The sequence below is a fragment of the Vidua macroura genome, chromosome 9 (genome assembly GCF_024509145.1).
Source record: "Vidua macroura isolate BioBank_ID:100142 chromosome 9, ASM2450914v1, whole genome shotgun sequence".
Lineage (NCBI taxonomy): Eukaryota > Metazoa > Chordata > Aves > Passeriformes > Viduidae > Vidua > Vidua macroura.
This window is the reverse complement of record NC_071579.1, coordinates 29,360,100-29,382,182: the sequence shown is the minus strand read 5'-3', so window position 1 is coordinate 29,382,182 and position 22,083 is coordinate 29,360,100. Positions and strand designations below refer to the sequence as shown.

The 22,083-nt window shown below is 43.5% G+C and overlaps 1 protein-coding gene across 4 annotated transcripts; it reads left to right on the top strand.

The window, feature by feature from the left end:
* The first annotated feature begins 1,346 nt into the window (after positions 1-1,346).
* MYSM1 (Myb like, SWIRM and MPN domains 1) lies at positions 1,347-19,505 on the top strand. 4 transcript variants are annotated; one of them, XM_053984690.1, is made up of 20 exons: positions 1,347-1,409; positions 3,280-3,355; positions 3,549-3,619; positions 3,887-3,964; positions 4,092-4,118; positions 4,613-4,691; positions 5,184-5,282; positions 5,871-6,625; positions 7,437-7,567; positions 8,400-8,503; positions 9,370-9,447; positions 10,511-10,599; positions 10,920-10,974; positions 11,053-11,103; positions 11,941-12,015; positions 13,020-13,208; positions 13,475-13,523; positions 15,311-15,416; positions 15,536-15,593; positions 16,397-19,505. In XM_053984690.1, exons 1-20 carry the CDS (start codon positions 1,351-1,353, stop codon positions 16,553-16,555), a joined length of 2,388 nt encoding a protein of 795 aa, XP_053840665.1. In that variant the 5' UTR covers positions 1,347-1,350; the 3' UTR covers positions 16,556-19,505. The 4 variants fall into 4 exon arrangements, with proteins under 4 accessions (XP_053840665.1, XP_053840663.1, XP_053840662.1 ...); XM_053984688.1 differs by having other exon boundaries at positions 13,391-13,523; positions 15,539-15,593; XM_053984687.1 differs by having other exon boundaries at positions 13,391-13,523.
* Positions 19,506-22,083: the final 2,578 nt, after the last annotated feature.

Below are 22,083 nucleotides of genomic sequence, written 5' to 3'. Positions count from 1 at the left end.
ATTCCAGCACAAAGATAAAATAGGTAGAATAAAAAGGTTGCAACAGAATTTCTTGGTTCAAAATATTTGTATTGAGACGACAACACAAATATAAACAGAAACACTTTCTGAATCAACAGAAAGCTCTCTGGGGTTATTTCCCTAATAATGATAATCAACCTTTACACTTCCCTTCAGATTACAAGCCACGTTACCACAAACACCCAAACATCCTTTGAGAAATGAAACACGGATTTAAGAATGCATGAGACTAAAACTGACTTTTTTATAGATAAAACAACACTTTAACCTGACCCTTGCAATGCCTGGTGAAGGAACAAACATGACCACGTACTTGAAGGACATAGGAGTACACAGCCCGTGTGGGCTCAGAGGATCACAGAACCATTTAGGATGGAAAAGACCTCCCAAGATCGAGTCCAACCTGTGACCAATCATCACCCTGTCAATCAGAGCGCTGAGTACCACGTCCAGTCTTTTCTTAAACACCTCCAGGGATGGGGACCCCACCCCCAACCTGGGCAGGGTATTCTAATGTTTAATCACCTCTTCTGTGAAGAATTTTTTCATAATATCCAATCTAAACCTCCCCTGGTGCAACCTGGGGCGGTTTCCTCTTGTTCTGTCCCTTGTTCCCTGGGAGCTGGGCCCGACCCCCGCCCCACCCGGCTCACCCTCCTGACAGGGAGCTGTGGAGAGAGAAAAGTCCCCTTTGAATCTCCTTTTCTCCATCCAGGCTGAGCCCCCGAGCCACTCCTCACACTTGTGCTGAGGCCCTTCCCCAGCTCTGGACACCTCCAGCCCCTCCACGTCCTTCTCGCAGTGAGGGGCCCAGAGCCGCACACATCTCTGAGGGTGCCCCTCACCAGTGCGTGCTCCAGCCTCCCATCGCCGCCTCCCGCACCCCCCTCACGCCCCGCCTGTCACCCCTTTCCCTTTCGCTCTCAGCCCAGCCATGTCCCCTCAGCGTCCCACCATGTCTCATCAGTCTGGCCGTGACCCCTCAGTCCGGCCGTGACCCCTCAGCTCTCAGCCATGTCCCCTCGGTCCGGCCATGTACCCCCAGTTCCCGGCCACGTCCCCTCAGTTCCCGGCCATGTCCCGCCAGTTCCCGGCCATGTCCCCTCAGTCCGGCCGTCACCCCTCAGCTCCCGGCCGTCACCCCTCAGTCCGGCCATGTCCCGCCAGTTCCTGGCCATGTCCCCTCACTGCCGGGCCCTGTCCCTCAGCTCTCCGCCCGCCCGAGCCGCTCCGCGCTCCGCCTACCCCAGCGCCATCTCCGCCTCCGCCTTGGCCGCTCCTCGGGGCGCTGCTCCCGCCCCTTCCCGCGATAGCGCCGGGCCCGCTGTCATGGCGGCGGCGGAGGAGCCCGAGGTGGACATCGAGGGGGACCCTGCGGCCGCGCCGGGGTGAGTGAGGGCCGCCAGGGCCCCGCTGCGGCTCGGCCAGCGCGCCCCGTCCCCCCGCGGCGGGCGGGGGTCGTGAGGGGAGAGCCCCTCCTGAGGGAGCGGCCCAGGCCGGGCGCTTCCCGCCGCTCCGGGAGAGACCTTGGAGTGTCACGGAGTGCCCGTGGAGAGGGGGCAGCGCCGGTGTGGGGCATGGTCGGGAAGGGCGCTGGGAACGGGGCTGTGATAGCGCTGGTGTGAGGAGAACGCGGAGCCGCCGTCATGGGAGCCCCCAGAGCCCGGAACAGCGCTGCGAGGCTGCTGGGAGAATCCTTAAAATACCCACGGAGAAGGTGCCGGGTTGTGTAACTGTGTTAGCGAGGGAGGCTCAGGAAGCTGAACGCTGGGAGGGAGGTGCAGAAAACGGGTTCATAGAATCATGGAATGTTAAGGATTGGAAGGGACCTTAAAGATCTTCTAATCCCAACCCCCCTGCCATGAACAGGGATGTCTCCCACTAGAGCAGGTTGCTCAAGGCATTATTCATTCTGGCTTTGAACGCTGCCAGGGCACAATCTCCCTGGGTAACCTGTGCCAGGGCATCACCATCCTCAAGAATTTCTTCCTAATATCTGATTTTTCCTTCTCTCAGTTTGTACCCATTAGTCCTTGTCCTATCACTACAGTTCCTGAAAAGAGTTCCTCTCCAGCTCCCCTGCAGCCCTTTCAGATAGTGGAAGTTTGCTATCAGGTCTCCACACAACCTTTTCTTCTCCAGGCTGAGCAGCCCCAGCTCTCCCAGCCTGTCTTTGCAGGGGAGGTGCTCCAGTGCTCTTATCAACATCGTGGCTTCTTCTGGACTTGCTCCATCACTTCCATGGCCACCTTATGTTGGGGACCCCAGAGCTGGACGCAGCACCTCACTCCAGGTGAGGTCTCACCAGAGCAAAGACCTGCTGGCTGTGCTGTTTTGATGCAGCCCAGCATTCCACTGGCTTTCTGGGCTTCAGCAAATTCACAGATAAGGGATGCTGAAGTGAGTAGGCAGTGACTGCAGTGCCTCAAATCGAGCACTTGCAGGTGCTGGGAGAGGTTTGTAGCAGAGACACCGCCCTCAAGTAGCCCCTGGCACTGCTGCAGACAGGCTGCTGGCAAAGGGGGCTCTTGATCCCACCTTCTCCTGGGTATGCTCAAAAAGAAGCTGAAGTTGTATTGATCTTTGGACATGGAGACTCATCCTGATCCTTTATCCTATAAAGAGATGTTTGAAGTGCTGCACAAAGCAGTTCAGAGCAGAAGGTGAGTTTAATTTAGTAGCACTGCAGGGAATATAGGGCTAATTAGTCTTTAGACAAGACTGAATGTTCTGGAAGTAAAGATTTTTGAAAACAAGTAATTACACAAATTCCTAAGGAGATCTTATGCTGTGTGAAAATAAAAGGAAATTGGTCAATGATGTTAATCAGTGACAGATCTCTAATGAGTAGTTATTTACAGAAAAGATTAAATATAAACTGGATGAAGTCTGTATGAGCATGAGATTAAACATTGGGAGGAAACTCTTCCCTGTAAGGGTGGTGAGCCCTAGCCAGGTTGGACCAACCTGGTCTGGTGGGAGATGTCCCTGTCCATGGCAGAGGGTTGGAATGAAATGATCTTCCAGCCAAACCATTCCTGGATTTTATTCTATGGTTCTAGCAACCCTGTATGACAGGATTCTATTAAACCTTGTGCAAGTAGGAGGTCTCCTCAGCAGGAAAAGCAGTTTGCCTTTACAAGAAAATGCTTTTACCTTGTCGGGGGTAAGCTGTAGAAATGTTAAGTGGAGATAATACAACTCAATGACATTCAATATTAAAAATACAATGGTTCTGAACACTGGAATCTCTTTCAGAGATCATGAAAACACAGCATCAAGCCTGCTGCAGGATCACTATCTTGATTCATCTTGGAGAACTGGCAACAGTCTTGTAAGTATTTTTTTAATCAAAGCTGCTTGTAGCAAGGTTATCAGAGCTTCTCTGTTCTCTCTTCCCTCCACATACACGCTCTTTTAGGTTTTTAACCAGTGCTTCTTCCTTACTTTTGCAAACTGTTTCTTCTCAGTACTCAAGTACAGTGTGACAGAATTCAGATATTAAAATGTGCTTTTGTTGTTTGCAGCCCTGGACGTTGGACAGCAGCATTAGTGAAGAAAACAGGGCTGTCATTGAGAAGATGTTGCTGGAGGAAGAGTATCCTTTTGCTGATTTGGTTTTATGTTTTCCTTTAGAATGCTAAAAGGCCTCCTATTTCCAAAAGAACTGGACAAATCTTTCCCTGTTAAGGTGACTGAAGCCCTGCAAACTTCTAGGTAGATTGCAGAAATCCTGCTGTAGAAACTGCAGTATTTGTTTCTATGGCTGGGTAATTCTGAAGCAGTGTAATTTATCTGATTGTTAAAACTCTCACATGTACAAATATCTCTGATGCTTTGGAAATTTACTTAATTACTATTTCAGATATTATTTGTCTAATAAATCACTTTCTGAAAAAATATGGCTCAACCAAAAGGAAGTGGAGAAAAAATCTATGAAAAGGTAAGATCTGTCTGGGAAAAATTCTTAGCTGAGTAGAAGTGAAAAGTCCTTCTAAAATCCTTCTTATTTGCTGGGTATGCACCAGCAGCACAATTACTAATTTTTATTTTCACTCTTGCATTTGCAGCCCACATAAGAAAGCTGGAAAAGTCATGTATGTACATTTTAACAATTGAATTGCATTTTTAAGTGTGGTGTCTAATTTTGTTAAGTTACCAGATACTATTTTTTAAAAATTAAAGTTTGTTTTGTTTGGCTGTAAAAATTTATTTAAGAGACCTTTCAACAGGAAGAAATATTACTGTGTGTAACAAGAGGCTAGAGTGAACCAGGCTTTGGGAATTGTTTTGGTAGCACAGTGGTCTTTATGTTGCCTTTTTACCTGAACTTTTCTGTTGCCTGCTTTGATGTATTTCTGTGCCATTGGTCACTGATGAATATTGAGTTGACTTGAATCTTCCATCATGATGGAGAAGCTGATGTGATTCTCAGTATTTTGTTTATGAGTCACATTCATGTTTAGAATGTTTACTTTGAGTTTTGCCAAAGATGGGGAGTAGTCCTCTTGTCAGAGGGTGCCTTGAGTGACTGGGATTGGAGAATATCTGGATTTGGGAAAGCACTGATTTCTGCTTCCTGCATTCCCAGGGTGCGTTCACCTACAAAATCTCCTGGCTGTTCCTTGAAGTGGACATCAGAGGAAAAAGAGCTGTTTGAACAAGGACTGGTGAGTTTGTTTATATCTATATAAAAGATTTTAAATTGAATTAATGAGTTGATCTTGAACAGTAAAGTAGTGGACATGAATAAGCATGTTGCATAATCACAATGCTGCATTAACTATGAGAAGTGTAGAGTGTTCTGAAGGCAAATCAGGTAATAAAGTAAAATCCTTTACTGTTGTAAGGTCTGCAGAGATTAATGGTTGTGCCAATTGTAAAAGGGTTTGCTTTGCCAGGCGCAAGGATTCCTTGGGATAGAAGGCAGCAGGGTGCCTGAAATGGGTAAAGAAGATCCTTCAGTTAAGAATAACAATAATTCTTACTACTGGAAGCAGTTCCCTTCTTGGTAGAGCATAAATAGTGAGGTTCTTTACCCTGGGTTTGCTTTAGTGTTTGTGCATTTAATGAATAATGAGGTTTTGAATCATTTGACACATGCAGTGCCATGTCTGGAATGTCAAGAGTTGGGGTCACTTCCATGTCCTTTGTTGTTTCAGGTGAAATTTGGCCGCAGGTGGACGAAAATTGCCAAACTGATCAGCACTCGAACGGTTCTGCAAGTCAAGAGCTATGCTCGGCACTACTTCAGGAACAAGGTAAGTGGGGCATCCCTGGAGCTGGCAAAGAGGTGTTGGCCCTTGGGTAGCTTGGTTTTAATCTGTCTTTTCAGGGCACTGCTGTCAAAGCAGGTACTTTAATCATTCCCATATTCAGAGAAGTGGAATATCGTTATTTCCAGATTTAAATGTGAAGTCAGACCTGATTTGAAATTCCTAGAGTGACCACTGTTTTTATTACTGGTAACAATAAATGCAATATAGTTGTGGTCCCTTACACTGTGAGTTGTTAGTCTGAAAATACTGGTTTTCTACTACACAGCTCTTTTTGCTGTGTGTTGTAGTTTTTGCTTCAGCCTCATTTGAGATTTCATGGGCTTTAAGAGGAAATAACTACTTTCTAGGGCTTTTTGACTGGAAATACATGTCAATTTGTACTTGGCCTAAAGTATAATTATAATGCTGTGTAAAAGTCAGTTGCAATGGATTGAAGTAAATTAAAATGATAAATTGAAGAAGAAACACTTCAGAATATCTGCTGTTCAAATAAAACAGTCCTGATTATTTGGGAGGCACATGGTTTTGGTTTGCTTTTTCCCTCCTAAATGTGTTTTATATTCTCCTAAGGCAAAAAATGGTGATTCAGAAAAAGAAGAGCAAAGTCAGTGTGGGAGCAGCCTTCCCACTGAAGATGGGACAAAGGTGGAAGCTGGAAACTTGAGAGGCCGTGCAGACCCCAACCTGAACGCAGTGAAAATCGAAAAGCTGTCAGATGATGAGGAAGTGGACATAACTGATGACATGGATGAACTACTCACTCCTGCCTTCCAGCAAGAAACAGGAAAATCTGAATTATCTGTTATCCCAAAAAGTCCAGTTGAAGAAACAAAAGCAGTGGAACAAGGTTTTTCATCTGCTGGCCACAGTTCTGCGACTGCTTTGCCTAAAGAAGATCCTCAGCACACCAGGTCAGAGACAGTGGATGCGTTGGTATTTCCTGCTGTGGCAGCAACATGTTCCCAGCACCTGAATGGGGATAAATCTGTGACTTTGGATTACCAGCAGTACAACAATTTTGTTGAGAAAGCTGGACAAGGTAGACCAGTCACATGTCATGGGACTGCACAAGGAACCGATCAGGAGCTCAGTGAGGAGCAAAGAGACCTGGCTGATAGTGGATTGCTTTTTCCTTCTCCCTGCCAAGTGGATGAAGATCATCAAGAGGAAGCAGAGGAGCTGAAGCCACCTGATCAAGAAGTGGAGGTTGACAGGAGCATCATTCTGGAAGAAGAGAAGCAGGCTATTCCCGAATTCTTTGAGGGGCGCCAGGCCAAAACACCAGAGCGTTATTTGAAAATCAGGAATTATATTTTGGATCAGTGGTGAGATGCATTAATTTCTTTTAGTGAAATAAGTGATTAAGATGTCCTGGTCTGATGTAGCTAGAACACTACTTAGCACTAATAGCTTACTTCTGAATAGAGTGAAATTAATTGTATGGTAGCTTGCCAGTGAAGAGCATTATTAATGCTTCTTTTGCATCTTCCTGATTTTTTTCTCTGGCATTCTGGAAGCTGAGCAATGAAAATACTTTAGCATTAAGAAAATAAATGTTCTGGACTAGAACAGGCTGCATTTATTTTGGCTGTGCTATTTACTTGCCATTTTTGCCATCCTATGCATAAGAATGGTTTTAACAAATGGTTCCTTAAAATTACCAGTGGCATTAATTTTGTAGCTCTGCCTTTACAGACGGGCAGCAAGAAGTGCTAGAGCAAATAATGTTGACCAAAGGAATGGCTCAAATTAAGAATCAATTTGGAGTGGTGCTTGTACACTTAAATATTTTATATTCCATCTGCAAAGGATTGGTGTAAGGAAACAGGTGTGGTAGGAGGCTCAAGATAATTTGGTTGCCAGTTTTGGTTTGTGCTTGCTTTGAAGTATAAAGAATTACTGAGTTTAACTCTGTCCTCATTCAGTTATCTTGTGCTCTGACAGCTTCTAATTGCAAAGAGAGACTAAAATTCCATTTGACACCAGAGAAGTGTTGAACTGAGAAGATTCAGTATCAGTTTAAAGGAAGGGATAAATGCACAGAGAGCGAAAACAGAACCTCAGTTAAAGTCCCCCAATTCCTTTGTCCCCCCGTGGTTTGTTCTGCTCTTTGACCAGTGCTGTGCTTTGTTTTAGGGAGAGATGTAAACCCAAATACCTGAACAAGACCTCGGTGCGGCCAGGCCTGAAGAACTGCGGGGACGTCAACTGCATCGGGCGGATCCACACGTACCTGGAGCTGATAGGAGCAATCAACTTTGGCTGTGGTAAAGATATTTCTGTTAGAATGGTCAGTAAAGAGCCTCTTCTGGTGCAGTGCTGAAGGACTGCCCAGCATTAGGGTGTGCTGCTCACACAGGATGCACATTCATCCTTGCTAGGAAGGACCTTCCAAGAAGATTCTCTCATAACCTTGGAAATCTAGAGGAATTTGTAACCTATTAACAGGATTAGGAATTTTGGGCTTACACAAAACCTTCTATTTTTACTTTTTATTTTTCCTTTTCCTCATGTTTAATCACACACCAGTTGGTGGGATGTCTGTTTCGTTTCATGCTTTTCTGTGTGTCCTGATACCAGCTGTGTCTGAAATTCTGCCTTCCTTCTTATTAGGCAGAATTCAAGTAATTGTTTCTTTTCCCACACTAAATTATAACTGTTTTCTAAATAAACACTGATGCCTTCTTCCTCAGGGCTAGTTTTTAAATAATTTAAGTGTTAAAATTAGGTGACCTGTTAAAAGTGAATGTGCACCTGTAACTTGATGTTGGTTTAGAGGCTCAGAATGAATTTTGGTCCAAAGCTGAACGACAGTCACCTAGGAGAGGAGCAATGTCCCGCAATTACATTTTGTCCAAAGTAAAGTTATTAAGAATTAATTAACAAGAAGGAGGTTTTGTTGTTTTAAAAGCGTAATGGGAGAGGGCTACATCACCACTCAGAATTATGTCTATCAAGAGATGTCTTTGCTGTGAGGGTTTTGTTTGCTTTCTCCCCGTGCCATTTGCTGTTGTCACCCATGTCATTCCCGTGTGTGTGGCAGTGCTGAGCAGCGCTGAGCTCTGCTGACACGGGAATTGTCCCCTGTGTGTCCTGCAGAACAGGCCGTGTACAACCGGCCCCAGCCCGCCGACAGGAGCCGCTGCAGGGAGGGCAAGGACACGGTGGAAGCCTATCAGCTGGCCCAGCGCCTGCAGTCCATGGTACAGCCTGGGGGCAGCAGAACAGGGGGACAATCCTCCCAGCTTGCATTTATTTGCAAGCCAGGGCACCTCAGGGAATGTCTCCTCTCACTCAGGTTGCAGTTTCCCTAGGGTGCCCTGTGATTCGGGTGGCAGTCTTGGTACAGGTGTCTCACACCCACTCACGTGTTCAGGTACTTCACTCCAGCTGTCTTGCAGGCTTTCCCCTGCAAGGCTGAACCCCACCTTCCCATAATTTATTAGCCACAAAATAGTGAAGTGCATTGCAGTGTGTGATTGAGTTGCTTGCATTTCAACTGTTAAATACAGTAGGTATATGTTATGGCTTCCTGAGAGCCCTATGCACACAATTAAATGCAGCAGTAACTCATTTATAACTGCATGAATTACCAAGGCTTGCCAGAGTTAATTTTTATATTCACACTTAATGTAGCATTTTTTAGTACTTCACAGCAAACCAGTTGATGAGAACAAAACGAAATCAATCCCACTTTAAAAATAATAAATTGAAATGTAAAGAACTGTAGCATACACTAAATGCAAACACACTGAATTTATGGCTTTGTGTGTTTTCTGAGCATTAATTCAGAGCTGGATATCAGTGCCCTGTTGTTGTCAGGGGTGCTGATATTCCATGGAACACTAACAGGCGTTACAGCCTTAAACACCAAAAACTTTACAGATGATAATTCAGGACAGATTGTGAACTACTTAATTCTACAGAAATCCGGGGTGTCCTTTATTTTCTGGGAACATGTTGGAGTGTCAGTACCTTTCCTGGGGCAGTGACCTTTTGGCTGCCTGGATGAAGGAAATGCAGTTTTTTCAGGGTAACAGCTTTGACTCATGGTGGTTTCTCACCTCAGCGCACGAGAAGACGGCGAGTGCGGGACCCTTGGGGAAACTGGTGTGATGCAAAGGATTTGGAAGGACAGACATTTGAGGTAACTCTCCTGTGTTTTAACCTTAAATCATCAATTCTTGCTAATTGCTGGCAGGTGCTGTTGCATCAAACAGACAAGGGAACAGTTGTGTCACAGGGATTTAACCTCCCTTGTGGAAGTGTAATTTGAAAGTACTGCAGCAGCTGGTACATCATCATGCTGATAAATACAGCTGCATTTGGGGTTTGCACAGGGGTTTTATGCCCATAAAACTCCTAGCCTTGTCTTGTAGGAGATTTTCATGACCCGTTGCTTTCAGTTAACTGCCTTTAGGGTAAGGGTAGGAGATGGGAGAATAACATTTAAATGTTATTTTTTCAGTCCCGTATGGTTTCCTTGTGCTCATTATGCAGGTGATAATGAGTTCCTAATATTAATTCTGCTACTAGCAATATCCCCAGTAATACTGTGGTTTATTAAGTGCTTTAAAAATTCATGCAAGATTAAATATTTTATGGGAGAATTGGAAAGAAAATACGTGTCTGTTCCTACAATTATAAATTACATGAAAAGTGAAGAACTGTAGACATCCAATTTTCCTGTATACAAAGCCTTCTTAATTTTCAACCTTTCAGTAATTGCCTGTAGCAAGTACTTCCATAATGGTATCATGCCATCCCTATTTTTGTGTAACTGTGGGTTAATAATTCTAACACTTCCTGTAAAATACATATTTGGATGGAAATAAACGTTGAAAACATTCATCCCTAAGGAGGGGGCATGATAAATTCTGGCCGTGGTTTGTAATAGCAGATTGTCACACCTGGATTTACACCTGGTTTGTAATGTGGGCTGTGATTTTACTGGATTTGAAGGATTTGGAGACTGAGAGAATTCTCTTATCAGGCACCTTGTGGACTTGATCTCAGATTGTCATTCCTTCCTTGGAATGACACTGCTTGGTTCTGCCATGACTCTTGCCTCTATCCTGAGTAGTCTTGTAATACACAAATTATATTAAGAGGGCAGGGATATCAAGAATTTTTTCTGGGCTGGTTTTGCAATCAGGGCTGAAAAGCACTTCAGACATTGAAACATTCAATTTTTTAAAAAATCTTTTCAGCATCTCTCAGCTGAAGAATTAGCAAGAAGGAGAGAGGAAGAAAAACTGAAACCTGCAAAATCTTCTAAAAGTTCAAGACAAATCAAAAGGTATTTGATCACATTGTGTTCAGACATAGATCTACTAGAAATGGAACAAATGTCCTGTGTAGTGTCAGGCTGGAGCCCTGCACAGCATTAATATGTATCCTGGTCTGAAATAGCAGGGATGCTTTTCAGATGTTCCATGTTGGAAATTCAGGAGTGTGGGAAGTGACATTTCTGTATTTGATGGAAGCCATGCTAATGTGGGATGAGAAAATCCAGTGAAGAAAACAAGGTTATTCCTCCTCTGCCATGGAGACAGTGGGAAACTTGAAAAGTTTCCTGACTGTCCTACATCTTTAGAGAAATTTTCTTTCATTTTATAGTTCCTTTGATCCCTTTCAGCTGATACCATGCTGTTTGTTCACGGAAGAAAAGCAGGTATGTACCTCTGAGTGGATTACTGAGAAGGCTCCATTGCTGGGGTTACTTTTCTTACTATTGTGTTTATCATTTCAGGAACCCTTTCAGGTGAAAGTGTCTTCCGAAGCACTTTTAATAATGGATTTGGTGAGCATGAAGTTTTATCTTTCAAAAAGCTGTGATGTGTATGCTGTGGGTTTGGTTGTTTTTTTTTTAATGAGCAACATAACAAGACCAAGAAAATAAAACAGAGAAGCTGTGGCTGCCCCATCCCTGGAAGTGTTCGAGGCCAGGATGGGTGGAGCTCTGAACAACCTGTTCTAATGAAAGGTGTCCCTGCCCATGACAGGGGGGATAATGAGATAATCATTAAGGTTCCTTTCAACCCAAACCATTCTGTGATTTTTTTTTTCCAGTCAGACCGAGAAGTGTGAGAATCTAGTATTAAATAAAGCCCCTAAAATGAATGGGTTTTGTATTGTGCTTAATATACAACTATTGACTTTCTAGAAAAACTAATAAGAGCGTTGCTACTTTACTGAGAGCTCTACTACTTACTACTCTCTGTCATACTTTAAATCTAATTTGCTTAAAGCTACTTTCTGAAACAGACTGCCCTTCTGAAATTTATGGCTTCATTTTCTCCCAGTCTGGGAATTGATTTTATGTTTGCAAAGCAATGTGTAGGTTTTTTCAAGAATAACAGGCTGTACCAAAATGAGTGCAGTTGTTCAGCACTGCCCAGGCTGCAGTTTTTGAAGCCAACGTTGCCTTGTGTATGGAAGTCTTGCACCCTTGCACTACATCTGTGCTGTGTGTATATAATAAGCAAATTTAATCTTTTCTGTTTGCTTTAAATGGAAGTACTGGCTATTTGAGAGTCTTGAGTTGTCTTCAATTTTCCTTCTACGTATCCTTGAGAAGTCACTGCCTTGTGAGAAATCCCACAATTTGGACTTTACTACTTGTTTGATCTCATTCCAGCACTCTCACGTGTCTCTGGCAGAAGTGATTGGGCTGCTTGGTGGAAAGTACTCTGAAGCTGATAAAGTTGTGGAAGTAAGTGTTTGTCTTTTCACATTTTCTCTATAATATTAAAACTGAAATGATCATAGGTACAATATGAATAGATGTATCTTATTTCTAAAAGGCAACTAATTTAATATATTAAAGTTGAAGTTCATTACTGTAGTCTTGAAATATGAGGGTTGAGCTTACATTCAAATGTCAGCTGCATCATGAGGAAGATCTGGTAAATGCCTCTTAAAATTCTGTAAGTTTTCTGTAACTTATTCACAGAATCACCAGGTTGGAAGAGACTTTCAAGATCATCAAGTCCAAGCCGTGCCCTAACACAACTGAACCCTGGCACCCAGTGCCCCATCCAGTCTTTTTTTAAACACATCCAGGGATGGTGACTCCACCACCTCCCCGGCCAGGCCATTCCAGAACTTTATGACTGTTTCTGTGAAAAACTTTTTCCTAATATCCAGCCTATATTTCCCTTGGTGCACCTTGAGACTGTGTCCTCTGGTTCTGTCAGACTACAGCCACCTTTCAGTGAGTTGTAGAGAGTGATGAGATCAGCCCTGAGTCTCCTTTTCTTCAGGCTAAACAACCCCAGCTCCCTCAGTGGTTCCTCACAGGGTTTGTGTTCCCAGCCCCTCTCCAGCCTCGTTGCCTCCTCTGGATGCACTTGAGTGTCTCAACGTCCTTCCCAAACTGAGGGGCCAGAACTGGACACAGCACTTGAGGTGTGCCCTCACCAGTGTCAACAACAGGGGCAGAATGACCTCCCTGCTCCTGCTGGCCACACTATTCCTGGTCCAGGCCAGGAGCCATTGGCCTTCTTGGCCACCAGGGCACACTGCTGGCTCATGTTCAGTCTGCTGTTGACCAGTACCCGCAGGTCCCTTTCTGCCTGGGCACTGTCCAGCCACACTGACCCCAGCCTATAACACTGCAGGAGGTTATTGTGGCCAAGATGCAGGACTCGGGCACAACAACCCCCTGCAACCTGAGGGAGGTTCTTGCACTGGTGCAGCTGGAGGTTCTTTCCCCAGGTGCGTGCAGCAGAGCCGTGCAACAGCCTGAGCACAGGCCTGCAGTGCGAGATGGACCCGGTGTCCCAGACTCAGGCCTCGGAGTCGCTGGCGGCCAGGGGCTTCCAGGTCATCGGCTGGTACCACTCCCACCCCGCCTTCGAGCCCAGCCCCTCCATCCGCGACATCGACACGCAGGCCAAGTACCAGGTACAGCAAAGGCACTCCAAAACACCCAGCAGCCCCAAAGCCTCCCTGGGCTTCACCCTGCTGCACCAATGTATCTTACATCAGCTCAGCGTGAATTGACATAAAAGCTGTTCTTTAGGTTTTGGCTTTGCTGTTCTGAATAAGACTGGATTTTTGTACGTGGTGTTTTTGGTGTTTTTTAGAGCTATTTCTCCAGGGGTGGTGCCATGTTCATCGGGATGATCATAAGCCCTTACAACAGGAATAATCCTCTTCCCTATTCCCAGATCACCTGTCTGGTCATTAGTGATGAGATCAGTTCTGATGGTTCCTATCGTAAGTACCCCTGTTTAATCCAGTGTCTTAATTCTCCTTTTCCTTTTGAGTGTTAAGGGGAAGATGTCTGGTTTTGAACCTGAGAAATCAGTATTTATGTATTTATATTGGTAATACGAAGGCATTATATAAATGGTGTCATTTATAATGGTAACATGGGCTGGATAAACCCAGGAATTTCACTGAGACACTGTGGGTTGTCTGTGCTGTCAGGATAGGAATACACAAGTATAAATATGCACGAGATTGATCTTCTGTGTTAGTAGTTCCCACAATTCCTGAAAGAAGTGAAAGGGTTGGGACACAGGTCCCTGTTATTTACATACAGAATCCATGTGAACAGCTTAGAAACTGTTTCCCATGTCTTACTTGGCCTGCGTTACAATATTCTGAACAGATTCTCTACTCGAGGAGACAGAAGTAAATAGTAAAGAATTGGCTGCTACAGTGCCCAAAAATCCTTAATTTTTGAATGATGTGGCATTCAGCAGGTCAGAGGATCAAAGACATGTGCCAGCTGTCCAGAGGAATACAAGACACGAAAGCTGTAATGGTGCTGGCATGAGCCCCCACCTAAGGGAACAAATTCCTGATTAAAAATCCCATTGGCATTTCATGAAAGCATGATCTTTTCTTTTCTTGAACAGTTAAGGACATAGCACATAAAATTTGCTGTATTGCAAGTGATGATCAGATCTTCTGCTCTTTTCCTGACATGGATTTGAGGAAACTCCCCTGATAACAGTAGATGGTTCTGGTAGTTGCCCTTTCTCTCTTCTCCTCCCTCCATTTATGAAGTCCTGGTATTTGCATGCACATTCCAAGGTTTCCAGTTCTCTTGGCACAGCTGTAGCTGAGGCCTTGTGAGCCCACAGTTGCCTCTGTTTTTTCCAGTGGAAGCAGACAAGGGAGCCCATCTGCCTGGAGCCTCACTGCATGGTCCTGGGCCAGAGGCAGCAGTGGCCACATCTGTGCCCCAGTTCCTGTTTATCACCCTGAGACTCCTGCACTTTTATCCTCTTCTCCCACACATCCCACCCTTGTGGGGGGCAGTTAAAATACTGACAAACCCTATTGCCCTGAGAAGTAGACATTTTTGTAGTCATGTGCATTTTCTGTCAGATGATTTCAGATTTCTGTTTAGCTCCTGAAATCAAGGTTTTACAAAATGCCATCTCCTCTGGCTCTTTGGAAATGATTTACTGAAATGTACAGTCTCTTTCTTTCTCCCTGATTTTTGGTAAACTAATCGTGTCCTGCAAATAACTTTCTGATGGTTCTTTTAAAATATTTTCTAGAATTCTCTTCCCCCACCTGCAGTGAACTAGAAGAATTTCTTCATTTCTGAGCAAAGTTCCTTTGAAATTGAAAACAATAGTCAGCACTTCACCATCAGCCCATTCATACTGAAAAACCAAACCTTTTATATTAATTTAATAACCTTATCACTCTTAGACTACAAAAGTGCAACTAAGTTAGAAATACTCAGTTCATTTTTTCATTTCTGGGTTTGTTGTAGATTTCTGTCCTTCCTTATGGAATGGGAATTGGCAAGAGCAGGGAGCAGAACAGATTTGTTCCTACTTCCACCAGAATTAAATTTGGAATCCAAAACACGTCATCCTTTAACCTCCTTAATGTTGTCAAGTAACAGAATTACAGGCTTCTGCAGTCAGTAATAAATGAGGAACAGTATGGGGAAGGAAGGGATTGCACCTAAACTAAACAGGAAAAAAAACAGTGGAGTGTAGCAGAAACACTGAATAATGATCTTCAATTGATTGCAGGCCTGCCCTACAAATTTGAAATGGAACAGATGTTGGAGGAGCCTCAGTGGGAATTAATATTTGAAAAAACAAGGTGGATAATTGAGAAATACAGATTTTGCCACAGGTTTGTGTCCACTTCTGTTATGAACAGCCAGGTTGGAATTTTTATACATTTATTGTTACTTTTCAGTCAAGACCCATGGCTGCTTTCTCCAGCACTCCTGTTTGTTTTTCTTCCAACAGCAGTGTCCCCATGGATAAAATTTTTCATAGAGATTCTGACCTGACTTGCTTGCAGAAAGTAAGTTTTCTTATCTTAATTTTTTATGTTAGATTATTTTTTTAAATGCAAATCTGTTTCATGTCAGAAGTCACCTGGAGTTACACTTTTACAAATAAGAGATGTAAATGAATGATAATAAATTATTTTTGTGGCACAGCTTATTTACTTACAACACAGTGAGAATAAAGATCCTCCTCTCAGAGAAGTTGGGGGTGTGCAGACACCAAGTTTGACCCTCAGTTTGGAGAGGAATTAATGGCAATTAATTACTCAGGTTTCTCCTCAGCATTTTGTATGCTTTCAGTGTCAAGACCTGCACACGTCTCAAGAGCAGATTTGGCTTCATTCCTAGTCCTTTGTTCCATCAGTAAAATAATGCTGTGCCATGTTTCTCATGGATAAGTAGGAACTTTAATTTTCCAGTCAGTGTAGTCACTGCTCTGGAGCTCTGACTAATGGCAGCTGTACCATTATTGCACAAACAAGACAGAAACTCTGCCCAAAGCAAAAGACATAAACAGAAAACTTGCACACAGTAATTGCACACATTGATTTTTTTTTTTTTGTTCCCTCTCAATACATCTTTGCTTATAAAGTGTAAATCTAAACTTGAGTTGGTAGAATGCTCTGAAATTTAGTTGTTGGGTAATTGGTTTTAAAGAGTTGGGTTTACATCACCCTGTTCTTTTAAATTTATAATGTACAAACACTTTTTGTAGTGCTCATCCTAAATAAATAAATAAAAATCTCTTTGCAGTACTTGTCACATAGAATAGGGAGGAAATGACAATTTAAAACAGATTTCCTTTTCTTTTGCCTAGCTTTTGGAGTGCATGAGGAAGACTTTGGGCAAGGTAACAAACTGCCTCATTGCTGAAGAGTTCTTGACTCAGATAGAAAACTTATTCCTTTCCACATACAAGAGTGAAAAAAATGCTGAAGGAAGTGAGAATGAACATTCACTCAAGTTGCCAGTGTGATGGCTTTGGAATTTTGATTTCATTTTTTCATTTCTTCCCCTCCTCTCCATTATGTCAACTCTTTCAGAATTGTTATCCCTTTTAATAGTGACTGTTAAGAATCCATTGTCATCTCATTGTTGTGGTTTGAAAACACTTTGAAATCTCCTGATGTGTGTGACCTGTGTGCCCAAGGAATGCTTAATGCTAATGAGTGCCATGGAGTTAATGATTGAGCAGCCTGATGTTTGGGAAGGAGGACACCCTGTCAAGAATGCTGTGCATCAGTCTGCAAGGAGAGCTTGTCCTCTCTCAAGTCTTTCAGTTTGGGAATTTCTCTAATGTTTTTATCTACAAGTGCACCTCTAACTCAGGATGGATTTGTTCCTTTGCCTTAGGGAGTGTAACTTTGAATGAGTTCACAAAAGGGAAACTTAACTGAAATGAGAGTTTTGTAGCTCAAACTTTCCTGGTGTCCAGTAAGAAGTTTCATCCAGTTGTAGCAAAATACATCACCCAATTTCATTTTTTACTATTATTTTTCATATTACTTTTCCCCATTGATTCTGATGGTCAAGTAGCTTTTTGGCACATTCTTTGCCATCTTGCTTCTAATATTGGGGAGAAAAAAATGCCGAGTTTCATGACTTCTCAGTAGTGGCTGTGCTTGTTTCCAGTGGAAATGATAACTCCTGTCCTACCACAGGTTACCTCTTTCTGACCTTCCATTCTGCAGGGAGGTTTTATGTTGTTCTCCAGATCATTGTGGTTTGTCCACTTCTAATTGCCACTGTTTCCTGTGGAAACCAGAGCTCCTGATTGATGGCAAACGGAGTGCAACGAGCAGAAAAGGATTTGTGAAGAAAAAAAAAATCCCCACTTTTATATTCAGAGTCTTCTCTATAATGTACAGTTCAATAGAAAAACACTTGTTTATATCAGTTCCTCAATTATGATTTCATACAGTTATATATTTAGATAAATCAGTCACAGATTGATCTTGATTGAGAAGTTTCCTGATTGCAACTTGGAAATGTTTCATGAGCTGTATCACTGTGAATATTTTTAGAAAAAAATGTGCTTTAAATGTTGCTTTCTAAATACTAAGGGAATTTGACTTGTCTACAAGTATTACTATTTACACATGTTTATCTTGGGCAGAGTTTCTCAGAGAGGTCTAAAATATATTTGAAAGTTTCAAGCAAGACTTGGAGTTTATATCTAGAGGGGAGACAATGGACCCAATTTTTATTTTAAGAAAATGTGTGTATATATATAGTTCTACGTAACATAAATGGAATTTTGAGATTTTGTATGTTTTAACTTTTTGTTTGTATAAAGAGTTTGAAAAGCTTTAAAATCATAGAGTTGCATCCCAAGGAGGGAACTCCTTCGCAGAAGTTGATGTTCTATTTTTATCAGGCCTCATGAGTCTCTCTGTCACTAAGGGGAAGGAGCAGAACCCAATCAGGTGAAAATGTGAGGCCTTTAAACTCAGTGATTTTCCTACATTTAAGAGCTGTGGACTCAAAAGTTCTGGTGGGTGTTGTGTGCTCTCTCTATGTTCAGATGTGCTGGTGCACAGCTGTAGGTCCCACTGCTGTGTGTAATTTACCACTTGGTGTATCCATCTCCCTCTGGTCTCTTGGCTCAGTCTGCATTTACTCTAAACTCTCATCTCTGGGGTTTCCTGACCACCACTCTTGCATGGATTCCTGGCTGAACTACACTGCAGGTGGGAGGGCATTCCTGCTTATCAGTGATGGGGTGTTGGGTTGCAGTTTTGCAGTTTTCTGGAAAATCCCCCAGTGCCAATGTGCTGACAGTTCTAGTTAGAGCTGCTAGGAGGAGGATTTTGAATCTCTATTGTCACAGCACCATGAAGTAGATACTGTTCCTTATCCACACCCTATTCCCAGCCCTTTAGGGATGAGTCAGGATTACCCAGGTAGTGGTAACAATGTCCTGGCTGCTTCCCTCTTTAATGACCACTGAGGTAAACCCACACAGTTGTATTGTTGTATTTAACAGTGGTGTTATGTAAGGAAATTTTTGAGTAACCCAGACACTTGAAGCGATTTTTCTGAGGACATGGGGCAGGATTGAGCCTTTGACATGCACATAAAGGCTCCGGAATTCCAAGTGTTTGTTGCAGGGTGGTGTGGAGAAAATACAATGCTTGTACCATCAGGATCCAGTCTAGCACACAGAATCCTACAGGAATTGGAAAGAGCACAGCTGTGATGCTGAGCAATGATTTTGTTGACAGGAGGCAGGGGAAGAAAAGAAACTAACCTACTTTTCATCATTTAGTTTCACTGAGTTGTTAATGATACAAGTTTGGAAGTTGCATGCTTCCCAGGAAATAAAAATCTGTTTAATTGACCAGTTCTACCAAACACATTTTAGGCATGCCATTTTTTTTTATGAAAAAGCTTTTTTTTCCCCCCATCCAGGCTTTGTTTCAGTGGACCTGTGCAGACTAACCTGCTGTTCCTTTCCATAGGACCAGTGTTACACCTTACCACGTTGTTGCTCAGGACATGAGAAATTGTTGAGGAGTGAGTAATATGATGCAATTAAAACTGGAATTCAGCAGGTTAGAAGAGAAAAGATAAATTAATAAAAAACCACAAAATAAACCCAAACAACCCCTCCCAAGGTATCACTTCTGGTAAATATCCCTATGGGCATTTGTTGGCTGAATCATGTTTTGCTCTTCCAGGTACCAGCAGTGCTGCTTCACAGGGATGCAGATCTTGTGTTCAAGGAGAGGGAACATCCCTAATTTTACTTTTTTTGAACTAACCAACTTGCCAAAAACAATTCAGTTGAAATAAATAAAACCAAGTAAAAAGTCAACGCTGTTGATACTCATTCAGTACTTTTTTCTTTGCTTGCTTCTCTGCTATTTTTGCCTGGTGATAGACAAGAGTCTACTAATAAAGGCTGTACATGCAATACCCAGAAAGCTGTGTCTGTATTTGTAACAGCTTGTCTCCCAGCCGAGTCTGAATGTCTTTGTTCCGTGTCGGTGGCACGGACGGAGTGACAGAGTGAAGCTCGGTTCCAGCAGAGGGAGCTTTGTCACAGCGCTGCGGGAGAGGTTCGGGACTCGGAGCAAAACTCTTCTTACGAGTGTGTGTAAACCTGCGGCCAGGGAGCGCGTCCAGGGCAGGAGTGCCTCGCCAGGGAGGTGTTTCCATCATTGTTTTACACGCGCTCTGCTTTAGTCTCCCTCAGACGATGATCCGGTGGTGCTGGGGGCAGGGATGCTGGGATGGTACCCCGTGTTTGGCACACCCGTCACAGTCCTGAATCTGCAGTGTGAGGGGTTTGCAGAGGCTCATCCTGGAGGTGCCCAGCAGATCCCTCTCCATCAGCCACATTCCCTCCCCCCGAGCCGATCCGATCCAAGTGTGCTGGTTCCAGCCCTGCTACCAGAGCCCTTCCTGCTGTGCTGGAGAGGATTCACTCTGCTGGGCAGGGCTGAGCCGTGAGGGCTGCAGGGGGAAGAGAGGCTGTGGAGAGGACAGTGCCCCCCAAAAGGAGGGTGTGGCCCAGCAGTGCCCCCCAAAAGGACGGTGTGGCCCAGCAGTGCCCCCCAAAAGGAGGCTGTGGCACAGCTGAGCACCCCAAGTGTCTGCACGGGGAGGGAGAGGCGCTGTGCTGGTGCTGGTGCTGTGCACCCCCGAGGAAGTGAGGGATAAAGACTTCATCCATCCCCACGGGAAGCAGCCAGTGGTTTAACATCCCAGTGAACACTGTAATCACATGTGATGCTGGACAAAGTATTTAATGGCCTAGATAAAAGTATTCGGGTTGTTTAATTGCTGCTTTACATAGACCTACTGCCCTACTTTTACAAGGTTTAGAATTGTGCTGAGAAATTGTTTCCATGGAAGCAGAGATCACTAAAGAAATAATGCACTCCACATTTCCTACAGGATTATTCCTTTTACAGCCTGCTGTTCTAAATAATTAACTCTTGTAGTACTGTTGCAGCTTAGCATGGATTAAAAGAAATAATACGTTTTTTGGTGTCATAGAGGCATTACATTTTTTAATATATATAAATAGTTGGATCTATATATAGTTGGAAAAACTTGTCTTTAAAGTAAGTCCATTCCTTCCTTATTTAGAAAGGGGAAAATCCACCAGATAAAGTCAGTGAAGAAGTGCACTTTTATTTTGAACTATATTTCACATTTGGCATTTAAATAATGTAAAATAAAATATAGACAAGATATGAGGAGCTAGGTGATAGCTAAATGGATTTTGACTTTGAAGGAGGGATGTGAAAATTAAAAGAAAAAAGGACATTATTGTAGTGTGGGTAAATGAATGACTTAGAAATGGGAAAAGAGTTGCTAAACTATTATAGAATCATCAACATGACAAATTGACTTACCTGGCAGTTTTAATAATCGTTTTAGCTGTAGTTCTCAATTATTTTCCAAGAAAGCTAACTGGAGCTATTATTACCTGGAGGAATATCCAGATTGTGTCCTGCTTTGGCAGAGGGTATTTACATCCCATTTCCATGTGGAGCTCTGATTTTACACCTATTCCCTGGCAGGCAGGGTCCTTCCCAGTGTGCACAGAGCCACAAGTGCAGGAGCTGGCAGGCACTGGAAGTGGGGCAGTGCTCAGGTGAGCAGCACACAGGTAGGAGCTGACTGCAAGGCACGTGGCTGGGAGTGCAGTGCACACACTGCTCTGTGGTCATTACTGGTCTCAAAATAATGATTTATAAAGAGTCAGGGTTTGACAAATCAGATGAATGGGACTGACTTAATGCAAACTGGAAAATCTTTGTCAGCTGCTGCCAAAGCACATGGAAATGGTGATACAGGTTTGTAGATCACTGGGAGGCTTGGGAGCCACTGGAGTGTTCTGTGAAAGGCATTATTACAGTTCAGATTGAAAAATTTCTTAAGAAATAACAAACAATTTTTCAGGGTAACATAAGCATGAAAATCAGTATTACTAGCGCTGCCTTAGGATGAGCATGTGCCAAAGGGAAGGTAGAAGAGAAGCTTTCCATGCTGGAAAATGAGGCTGCTCTCTGCAGGACTGCAGCCATCAACCTGGTCAGCTGTGGTTCCTCTGAAACAGCAGCTGCTCCAGGCAGCAACCATCAAACTCCCAAAGGCTTTATTTAATAAAGCTATGAAAGTAGAAAGTCCATAACTGATAAGAATCTAGATAGTGGAATGATAGATATGCTGTGCAGTGAAAGACACAGGAACAACCATGATGGAAGTGGAGGAGTAGGATTTCCTGCAGAAGTGGAAGAAACTCCTTAAACAGCCATTTGCATACAGTCCATGCAAAGTCTAAAGAAGGAAAAAGGCCAGCTGCTTGTCTTTAATCCATAACGGAAGCCCATGGCAGGAGCTTGGCTGCTGTCTCTTTCTTCCTTGTTGTTTCCTCATCAAGCAGGAGCGAGGGAGGCAGCTGGAGGCAGGTGCCACTCCCTGAGAAGTAACAGGGAGCTGGGAAGCTGTTGACTGGGATTTGGGAAGGAGATGCCAGTTGTTTTGGAA